Here is an 11595-nt window from a genome sequence, read left to right as displayed (position 1 = left end):
CGTCTCAGTTTATTGCTACTATTTTCTGCATGTCAACTATCTGTTCCTATGACCATGAGATCATGCAACGCCCGGACACCGAAGGAATGCCTTGTGTGTATCAAATGTCACAACGTAACTGGGTGACTATAAAGGTGCTCTACAGGTGTCTCCGAGGGTGTCTATTGGGTACGCATGAATCGATACTGGGATTTGTCACTCCGTATGAAGGAGAGGTATCTCTAAGGCCCACTCGGTAATACAGCATCACAAGAAGCTTGCAAGTACTGTTAATGGACTAGCTCGTTGATCAAAGATGGTCAAGGTTTCCTGACCATAGACAAGAGTTGTCATTTGATAACGGGATCACATCATTAGGACAATGATGTGATGGACAAGACCCAAACTATGAACATAGCATGTGATCATCTCAGTTTATTGCTACTGTTTTCTGCATGTCAAGTATTTGTTCCTATGACCATGAGATCATGCAACTCCCGGACACCGGAGGAATGCCCTGTGTGTATCAAACGTCACAAAGTAACTGGGTGACTATAAAGGTGCTCCACAGGTGTCTCCGAGGGTGTCTGTTGGGTACGCGTGAATCGATACTGGGATTTGTCACTCCGTATGATGGAGAGCTATCTCTAGGGCCCACTCGATAATACAACATCACAAGAAGCTTGTAAGGGCCTCGACAAGGATAGAAGCGCATCTCGTTGTTTCGCAATAATGGATATCATTACAAGTACATGTACTGATAATATGAGTATAAGGAGTTGGCTTACACTCGCCACAAGCTACATCAGAGTCAAATGAACAATCAACGCTCTCGCGTCAAGTAATCCTTTCCTATACCTGCAACTGGTGTTGTAGTAATTTGGGAGCCACAGTGACTCAACAATCTCATTTCAAAAGGTATCAAGACTAGCAAAGCTTAATGGGTGAGATAAGGTTAAGTGGTGAGGCTGCAGCAATCGACTAAGCATTTATCTGAGGTGGCTAACTTACGAGTACAAGAATAAGAGGGGGATGATCCACACATAACGGACGTGTCTAATGATGACCAAATGAATGATCCTGAACACCTACTTACGTCAGACGTAACTCCACCGTGTCCTCGATCAGAGAAGGAGCTCACGAAAGAGACACTCACGGTTACACACTCAGTTGGTACATCTTAATTAAGCTTACTTCAAGTTATCTAGAACCGGATGTTAAACAAAGTTTCCACATTACCACCCATGTTGCCACATAACCGTGGGCACGGCTTTCCGAAAGATTTAACCCTGCAAGGGTGCTCCAACTAGTCCATCACAAATAACCACAAGCAGCCTCAATCACGGAACTCGTGATCTCCTCGGATTCCTTAGTGGAAAACCTCAGCTCTGAGATTACCCAAAGCATCACCGGAATCCCGATGCACAAGATATTTCGTCAAGGTAAAACTAATCCAGCAAGGCCACCCGATGTGTCGACGAACCCGATAGGAGCCGCGTATCTCATTCTCAAGACACAACCATCTATGCATAGTGGACGATAGCCAAACGACTCGAGTTGCCCCGAGGTGGCACCGCCGACTGCTACGTGGGTGGACCAACACTCATGAGGAGCACTTGCCCCGGGGGTTGATGAATTATCCGCGGGTGCCGGCGGGTCCCTATGCTATTTATTAGTTATTAGGAAAATGTAGAACCAAAGTTGGGCCTTGCCAGACAAGCTTTAACTAAGACTAATTATCAAGGGGGTCCCCATAACAACCCCAATCGTGTTAGGAGCGCTCAATTATGGAATATAACACCGGTAACCGAAACTAAGGTAGCAAAGGTGGAACAAAACACTAGGCTAGAAAGGCCGAGCCTTCCACCTTTTACCAAGTATATATGTGCATTAATTAAATAGAATTAATATATGGTGATATAACAAGGAACCCATGTTATCACATGGAAGCAACTGCACCTGCAACTAGCAATTCTAACACATGGTTAAGCAAGCAGTAACATAGCTAATCAGTGGTTTGCTAGGTTGTGAACAGGTTGAAGGTTTTCATGGCAATTTTGAGAGGCTGAGATTTAACAGGTGGTAGGCAATGAGACATAACGAAAGAAACGAGACAACTAGCATGGCATTGATAGTAATGGTATCTAGGAAAATGATCATCTTGCCTGAGATCCCGCTTGGAAGAAGAACGACTCCGTGAAGCAGACGAACCAATGTAGTCGAACGGGTCCTCACATTATGACACGCTTGCGGAACTCTATCGAGACGAAGCAAACCGGAAACAATAATCAACACACGATATTCACCATGCACATGCATAATATGATGCACACCCTAATATGATGCATGTCGAGTTTAAATTATGCAAGCCATGGCATGGAAATTCACACAGTTAAACGCTACACATTAAGTGAAGCTCAATATGCAACGGGTTGCACATTGACGGAACTCCACATTTAATCATTTAGTTCACTTCTATTTATTTACACGGCAATATTAAATGTTGTTAAACATGGCAAGGGGTGAAGCACAATTAAACTACTTATCTAGGCATTTTAAATGAGGTCGGAAACAACCTATAGCATCTCCGAAATGACCACATGTATTAAATTCTAAATCTGTCCAGATTTGTCCTAATCACATTTTATGTTTGTTAAACGGCAAAACAAAGTGCTTCACGTGATTCTACTCGTCGTTCTATTCCGTTTACATATATGGCTCCTCTCCAATGGAGCTACGTATAAATAACTACGACCTAAACCGTTTTTAAAATGTCAACACGAGAACCAAAGCAAACATGCTAAACAGTTTTAAATATGCATGAGAATTGAAGAATAATAATCTACGTGAAAATCTGGTCAAGTTACATGTATAACTTGTTCCGATCCGACGTACGGTTTAAAATCTATGCGCGTTTGTAAATATGCATTTTTCTAGCCCAGCATGCGCGTTTAACTTGTTCCGATCCGATGTACTAGGAAGCTTCTAGAAAGTTTTGGAACTTCCGGAAGAGTCCGGAAGTCCACCAAGGGTTCCACCACGTCCCAAGGTTTGCATGGGCCGAGGGGAGACGTCGTGGCCTTATTGGGCCAAGCACACAAGTACCTCAAGGCCCAATGCAGTTGGGAAAGGTGGAAAGTCCACCTTTGTATGGAAGGAAGGAAGGGGACTAGGATTCCACCTCCTTGATACGTCCATTTTGCATCATGCTTTTATATCGACATTTATTGCATTACGGGCTGTTAATACACATTATGGTACAATACTTATGCCTTTTCTCTCTTATTTTACAAGGTTTACATGAAGAGGGAGAATGCCGGCACCTGGAATTCTGGATTGGAAAAGGAGCAAATCTGAGAGACCTATTTTACACAACTCCAAAAGTCCTGAAAACTTACGGAGAATTATTTTGGAATAGAGAATTATTTTGGAATATATAAAAAATATTGGGCGAAAGAAATACATCACGGAACCCACTAGGTGGTTACAAGCCAGGGGAGCAGCCTACCCCCTGGGCGCGCCCTGCAGGCTTGTGGGCCACCTAGCAGGCCTCCGGTGCCCATCTTCTCCTATATAAAGGGTTTTGACCTGGAAAAAATCATATGAGAACTTTTGGGGCGAAGTGCCGCCGTCTTGAGGCGGAACTTCGGCAGAACCAATCTAGAGCTCCGACGGAGCTATTTTGTCGGGGAAACTTCCCTCCCGGAGGGGGAAATCATAGCCATCGTCATCACCAACAATCCTCTCATCCAGAGGGGGTCAATCTCCATCAACATCTTCATCAGCACCATCTCCTCTCCAAACCCTAGTTCATCTCTTGTATCCGATCTTTGCCTCAAAACCTCAGATTGGTACGTGTGGGTTGCTAGTAGTGTTGATTACTCCTTGCAGTTGATGCTAGTTGGTTTACTTGGTGGAAGTTCATATGTTTAGATCCTTACTGATTATTAATACTCCTCTGATTATGAAGATGAATATGCTTTGTCAGTAATTACGTTTGTTCCTGAGGACATGGGATAAGTATTGCTATAAGTAATCATGTGAATTTGGTATTCATTGGATATTCTGATGAGATGTATGTTGTCTCTCCTCTAGTGGTGTCATGTCAATGTCGACTACTTGACACTTCACCATTATTTGGGCCTAGGGAAAGGCATTGGGAAGTAATAAGTAGATGATGGGTTGCTAGAGTGACAGAAGCTTAAACCCTAGTTTATGTGTTGCTTTGTAAGGGGCTGATTTGGATCCATATGTTTCATGCTATGGTTAGATTTATCTTAATTCTTCTTTCATAGTTGTGGATGCTTCCGAGAGAGGTTAACCATAAGTGGGATGTTTGTCCAAGTAAGGGCAGCACCCAAGCACCGGTCCACCCACATACCAAATTATCAAAGTAACGAATGCGAATCATATGAGCATGATGAAAACTAGCTTGACAGAAATTCCCACGTGTCCTCGAGAGTGCTTTGCTTTATATAAGAGTTTGTCGAGGCTTGTCCTTTGCTACAAGAAGGATTGGGCCACCTTACCGCACCTTTGTTACATTTATTACTTGCTACCCGTTACGAATTACCTTATCACAAACTCTGTTACCGATAATTTCGGTGCTTGCAGAGAATACCTTAATGAAAACCGTTTGTCATTTCCTTCTGCTCCTCGTTGGGTTCGACACTCTTACTTATCGAGAGGACTACGATAGATCCCCTATACTTGTGGGTCATCACTCCTCCCCCCTTGGTTGCGCCCTAGGTCTTGGAGGGGTTGTTCCCCACGCCCCTCCACCTATATATAAAGAGAGGAGGGGGCGCCCCAAGAGCACACATGAAGCCCTTGGCGCCCCTCTCTCTCCCTAGATCGTTTTCTTCTCTGTTTGAAGTTTCGGTAGTGCTAGGCGTAGCTCTGTCGGGATACCACCACCACAACCTCCAGCACGCCGTCGTGTCATCGGAGAACTCATCTACTACTCTGCCCTAGCTCGCTTGATCGAGAAGGCGGAGACGTCATCGAGATGTACGTGTTTTGATCGCAGAGGTGTTGTCCGTTCGACACTTGATCAGGAGTTCATGGCACGGATCATGATAGGATCGCAAAGACGTACCACTACATCAACCGCGTTCTTTAACTCTTCCGTTTAGTGATCTACAAGGGTATGTGAATCCGATCTCTCCTCTCATAGATGCTCATCACCATAGATAGATCTTGTATGCGCGTAGGAAAAGATTTGTTTCCCATGCAACGTTTCCCAACACATCAACATCCGCTCGCCGGACCAAACTGTAGACACTTCACTCCACTCCCATCCACTCACCTCTGGCGATCTCCGGCCTTCTCCGGCATGACGGGCAGCGGATCCAAGTCCTTCACCTCCAGATCCGTTGACCACGAGCTCATCCCAAGCGGCCCCAATGAGGAAATGGTTGTTCGGCTTGCGCTCTGCCGCTTCCAGGAGACGGCCGCCCTTCGGCAACACTTCGACTCGCAACGTCAAGAATCCACTACGTCAACACAGCCGGTGCCTAGATCTGGCGTCGCTGCCTCAACGGAGACGATGCAGTCCATGTGGCGTCTGAATGTCATGGCGGACACGCAACCCCTCCGTTGGCGCGTCGAGGACGCACCTTGGCGTGGCGTGCCAGGCAGCAGGCACGAGAGGTGGAGGAGGCCCTCGCGGCGGTGGATGTTGGAGAGGCGGGGTCACATTCTCGGGCGCCCAGTATAATGCACAGGCGCGGGCGCCGCAACCGCGTCGTGGTCAACATCGTCTCCTCTCAGGAAGGGTCCGTCATCGACCTAACGTCCACCGGCACCGTCCGGGTGACGGTCTCCGATGAGGAAGAGTAGGGCATGGGAGAAACCGGGAGTTCGACTCCCGTGAGTCGGCTAGTGTCCCATATCCTACTCTCCCTCGCAGGCAACCGGACCGACGCTACGAGGGGCGCAGCCGGCCGCCGGACATGGGCACGATAGAACTGGACAAGCTGGATTTGAGGTTTTAATTTGAGGTGTCCGGTTGTAGAATGCATAATTTAAGGCGTGACCACAGTCAGTGTCCGCGGACGCGTTCGCGGGCGTTTGAGGGGTCAGATTTGTCAAGTCCGGCTGTAGATGCTCTTAGCTGTCTATTTTCCAGAGATGCCTAAGTAAACCTCAATGTAACACTCTGGTCCATATGGCTTTTTGCCCTTTTTATGAAAATCTTTTGCTTTATATATTATTAGTGCACAACAAATGTCTGCGTGCTTATTAAATACACACAAGATAAATAGCTGCTGCAGCCTGCAAGCAGTCGCATCTCTCAACTATCCTTCTTCCTGTTGGTGTTGGGAACACTGTGATCCTTCTAATAATAACATGACATCTTGGTAGCAATTGGCAGATTGCTAGTATCGTCCATAGCAGTAGCACTACATCTCTCCAGGAAGCATTGTATCCCCAGGAAGATCACAAAATGCATTACCCTACATTGCAACAACACAACAGATGCGACATTAGTAATTTCTGTAGCATCATTTGCCCTTCACTTCAACAAGAGCCCAAGTACTTTTCAACATCGCTTACCTCCCCTGTAAGATGGGCAACACATCTTTTCTCAGCGATCAGTTCAGCTTCACTCTGAAGGAATTATTAGATGATCAATTCAGCTTCACTCTATTCTCTCCTTATTTAATAGATGAGGCAAATCTTGTACCTCCGTTTTGAAAAAAAAATATAATGCATATTATCAACGATTATTCCTACAACTCAGTAGTACCTTTTTGATCCGGCCCCAGAGAAAATCGTCCATTGCCACATCTTTAACTAGTTCATAGTCGCCATCGCCCTATATGAATAATGTCATAGTGCAAATTGCCATCTTGTATAACACTCCTATAGGGAAGAAAAGTACTAATGAGGATTTCAGTTTGAAATCTTACCTTTGATCTGCACGGCATACTGAATACGATATCATCTACTATGCCATAAGGATTTCCGGTCGTATAAACCTATTGTTTGGCATCGCCTTTGCTTCAGTGGTACATCAAAACAAAAGAAACAATGAACAATCCTATAGTAGAAAACATTACCCCTGTAGAGAACCAGTCTCCTTCCGGCGTAGGAGTTACGAGGGACCTCATTGCATCGACGATGGAAACAGCGGTTGATGCAGCTGAAGATCTGCCCCACTTTTGGATGAGCACACCTCCACGCTGCATAGCCATTGGAATGAATACACAATATTCTCTTAGTTGTCCCAAATGATAGATGAATTGCAGATGAATGTGGAACAGCGTGTACCTTTTGAACAGTTATAGTGAAATCCTCTTCTAGCCACTTTGTATCTTCGATGACTTCTTTTACTGGCCTCCCATTAATTTTGGCATTCAAGAAATCAGGAACCTACTCAGGTGCAAATCATCAAATCAGTACTCCAAAGCGCTACCGACTGAGTAGGCATGTTTGTAATCATATCTTCACCTGAGTTGTTGAATGGTTTCCCCAAATAGTCATATTTGATATTTTGTCATAAAACACACCAGCTTTTAATGCTAGCTGCAAAAGCATTGTGAATGACAGATTAGTCTTGTCATTTGTTGAAATAAAATAACAGAAACATATCAGAAATAATTAAGATTCAACATCAAGTACCTGACACTTGGCTCTATTTTCATCCAACCTTGTCAATGCATGAAAGTTCTTTGCTGGTAAGCTGGGCGCATTTTTCAAGCAGATCAAAGCACTACAAGAAGCATATACTCCAAGTCAAACATGATAATAGCATAAATCAATAACACACTTAGCAACCAAGAAACCTGTCCATACTTAGTGTTACAGGGGTTCCCAACAACTATGACTTTCACATTCCGAGATGCCACAGCGTTAAGTGCTTTCCCCTGAGACAATTCAAAATTTCAGCCAATAACAAACAACTATTCTGTGATCACTTGTGTACTCACATATCTGTTAAAATTAGATTTCTGTTCAAGTTTTTTAGCAGGTTTCATGCTAAGGAATCCCATAGTTCCCCCTCCATCGAATATGCAAGAGGTCAGGGCACATTTTGTATCTAAGGAACCGCTTAGTTAAATGTCAAAGTTTGAGATATATTTCTTACAAAGAAAAATAATCTGTCTCTTTACAGAATGGGTTCTTACGATTTTATGACAGTATACTTGACAGTTAATATGGAAAAGAATGCAAAAGGAAACCTGTTCAGCGAAGATTTGACCATTGATATCTAGTAAGGCAGCTCGCTCCACTCCCGGTCCTCTGGGTTTGGCCCCAATTAGAAGGGCCCAATCTGCATCTTCGAAGATCACATAAGGATCTACCCCGATGCTGACTTCCCTTAGCAATGGATACAATGAATCCTCCAGTTCCATAGCTACACCTGCAGTTGTAATTATAAGAAAGCATTAGGAAGAAGGGCGATATTCCTCTGTCTCAGTAATTCATTTATACCTGGGAGTACAGCAATATTGGAATTGGGAGTGCAGTTTAAAATGTGTATTATGTAGCAATATCGGGGCGGCGTCCTGGCTCGCGGTGGAGGAGGTCTCCGGCGCGTGGCGCAGGATCTGGTCGCGGCGGTGGGAGCACCGCTGCGGGCGAGCGGTCATGGTTGTGGCGCCCGTGGGGACCCAATCTGGACCCTCTAACGCTGCGGCCGGCGCGGACGGTGGTGCTGGGATGGAGGGAGGCTCGGCTCCTTGCTGCACGTCCTGGAGGGGCCTTTGCTGCGTTCCTCCTGCTTGGTGCCGTGGTGGTGCCGGGTGGTGGTTCAGCTGACGGGTTGCGGATCTGACAGCTCGTCCGGCGAGTTGGGATGGGGTGGCGGCCCGCCCTCCGTGCTAAGGTCCTCTCTGGCTGTGAAGCGTGCGGCCGGCGGTGGTGGTCATCTCCTCCGTCGAAGGGGTCGGTCTGAGGCTGGATGGTCAGATCTCGAGATCCGCCATCTAGTTCCGGCTATGAGTCGGGAAGACATAGTTGCTGGTGAAAATCCAGCTGATGGCAGACGATGGCGGCGTTATGTGTCGTTACCTTGATGAAGGCATCGTCGTGTAACTACTGTCGACCCACTCGTGCTGCTTCGGGGGAAACCCTAGGATCTGGTCTTCCAGATCGGACGATGCCGGTACTACGGTGTCGTTTTCTTTCTTGGGAGCATCGTCTGTGGAGCAGAGCTGGAAGACAGAGGCAGGAGGTGGACCGGCTTCATCTTGCACGGAGCTTTCGGTGGAGATGTCAAGTCATGCCTGGCCGACAGGTGCTACGGTGTGTCATGCCTGGTCGGCAGGTGCTACGCACGACAGATCTTTTCCAGAATCTTTGCGTCTGGACTGACGAGCGCGGGGCGGTGGCGCTGTTGGCCGTGGTGACGTCTACGGATGGACGGACTGACAAGGATGATACAGATCTCTCTCCTGAAGATGGGTCAGCGGTCCGATGATGATGGTGGCGTCTAAAACATGTGCATGTGGTATACGGTTTAGGTCTGCTGCACCGGCTATGGGTTCCGATACGTTATGTGGATGGATCGGTGACAGCTCTGGTTTTAGATATGGGGAGTGAGAGCACTCCACATTATCGAGTTTTGTATGTGTGAGTGGTGGCTTCGGATGGTTTGAGTATGTTCCTTGTTAGACCTATGTTGAATAATTAATAAAGATGGCTGTATGCATCGATTGATGCAGAGGCCGGGGGTTTAACCTCCTTTTCCAAAAAAAAAAAGCAAATTAAGATGGATCTGTGTTGCTTCTGAAATGTCAAGGAAAACAAGTTAGCGAAGCTACCTTCTAGTGCTTGTAGTGATCTTTCTGAGCCCAATAACTTAAGTGCTATTGGTTGGTCCTGTCCAAAAACCTCACCGGAGGCAAGCTGCAAAAGTTTAGAGGAATAAATGGTCAATACTACTATACGTTTCTGATGTGCCAGGTGCAAAATTTCAAGACAAGAATATGGTCACTCGCATTGTAATTAAGCACAAAGATGATACATCAGCAGAAAGGAAAGTACTAATCAGTTATGTGCATAGCAGGTAGCTTCGGTTGTCGTGTTGGCAAAAATACAAACATGACTCTGTACTCCTAGTGGCAACAGTAGAATTATCACTAGGCAGTACTTGGCACTATCAATATACTGCACTTGGATCTGGTAAATGAGTATATTGTGACTGTTACTGTGCCATTCTTGTCTATGCATTTTCAATAAAAGGAGGAGAATTATTGACAGGGTCAACACCTCTACATAGACAAAATTTGAATAAATTGGATGAAGACAATGTTTTTATTACTCGGTGCAACTTACTTTGAACAGCAGATGGTTCGATATCATCCCAGCCGCACCTGACACAGAAACGTTCACTAATTTCTTCCAGGACTTGGTCTTTTCATCCTGCGTTCCGTTTGACAGGAGGAGCACAGATTAATATGAACAGCTCTGTATCAGTTAAGCACATTCAATTATGAATATCCATTAATCAATCGAGTCATCAGGGAGTGTAAATGATCAAGCAGTGATACGGCTTCATCACAATTAAACTCTGCAGCGTCACAAAAAAAGAAGAAGCCACTTTCTTCTCTCAGTTCAAAAGCCATGACCAAATCCCAGCCACAATCGAGAAGATGGATTCGGGGCGTAACATCGCAGTCCCGGTACCAGCAACGCTTCCAGCGGAATCCTCCGAGCGCGCACCAACCCAGCCAGACACCAGCCGATCATTTCAACGAACACGTGGAGGGAGAGCAGTGAGGACGACTCACCGCCTCGAGATCGTAGGTGGTGCAGAAGACCCCGAAGCATTCGTTGCGCGCCGCCTCCGCCGCCGCCTCCGCGGCTAGCGTCCCCTGCACCTGCTGCCTGGCGGTGCAGACGCATGAAAACAAAAGCGCGCTCCTCAGATCCCATGCTCGTTGCAGCTCGCGGGAGGATCGATCAGGCTGGGTAGCAGTACGGGGTTTGGCGTGCACTCACTTGGCTGCCTCGACGGAGCAGCGGAATGTGGGTCGGCGCGGGCAGAGCAGCTGGGCGGAGCGGCGTCGAGCGGCGTGGGCGCCGAGGGCACCCGTCGAGCCACAGCGGAGCGCTTGCGGCCTCGCTAGGGAGGAGAAATCCATGGCGGTGGAGCAGAGTGGATAGGCAGGGGAGGGGAGTCAGTGGAGGAGATTATTTAGAGCGCCAACGATTTGGATTAGCCCTTGCCCCTTGGGTGTGCGGTACTTATATAGTGCGTTCAACGGCCGCCAACCATGATACGTGGCGCGACAGCGACAGTACGACCGTACTGAGTGGATGGATGATGTACCACGTGTACGTGGTTTGGGCTCGGTACGCTTGTCTTGCACGGCCATGTCAGCGTCCAATCAACAGCTCAGATTAACTATGCTTTGTATTTCGTTATTATTTCTCGGGTTGAATTTTAGCCGTTACTGGGAAGAGCATCTAAAACCAAGATTGGCTAATTTTGATCTCAAGTGTTTGCGAACGTGATCATTGTTTTGAACTTTTATTTATTTATTTATGCAATCATGTCTCCAATATCCTCTTCAAATTATTCAGACAAATGCATGTGAGTGATGAGGATGAAGAGATATATAAAGAATTAGAATAAAAAAGAAAAAAGATGACCTCGGATGGCAT

General features: G+C 46.4%; 1 protein-coding gene across 1 annotated transcript; it reads right to left on the bottom strand.

The window, feature by feature from the left end:
- Window positions 1-6162: 6162 nt before the first annotated feature.
- LOC123411341 (malate dehydrogenase [NADP] 1, chloroplastic-like) lies at window positions 6163-11148 on the bottom strand. The gene is made up of 14 exons (XM_045104272.1): window positions 10930-11148; window positions 10719-10815; window positions 10264-10350; window positions 9750-9834; window positions 8166-8347; window positions 7780-7850; window positions 7606-7696; window positions 7435-7509; window positions 7255-7356; window positions 7044-7166; window positions 6894-6962; window positions 6731-6799; window positions 6538-6591; window positions 6163-6437 (listed from the first exon to the last, which is right to left on the bottom strand). Exons 1-14 carry the CDS (start codon window positions 11070-11072, stop codon window positions 6384-6386), a joined length of 1302 nt encoding a protein of 433 aa, XP_044960207.1. The 5' UTR covers window positions 11073-11148; the 3' UTR covers window positions 6163-6383.
- Between the last annotated feature and the right edge of the window lie 447 nt (window positions 11149-11595).

Source organism: Hordeum vulgare, chromosome 7H, assembly GCF_904849725.1.
Source record: "Hordeum vulgare subsp. vulgare chromosome 7H, MorexV3_pseudomolecules_assembly, whole genome shotgun sequence".
NCBI lineage: Eukaryota > Viridiplantae > Streptophyta > Magnoliopsida > Poales > Poaceae > Hordeum > Hordeum vulgare.
This window is presented reverse-complemented; position numbering and strand designations above follow the sequence as displayed.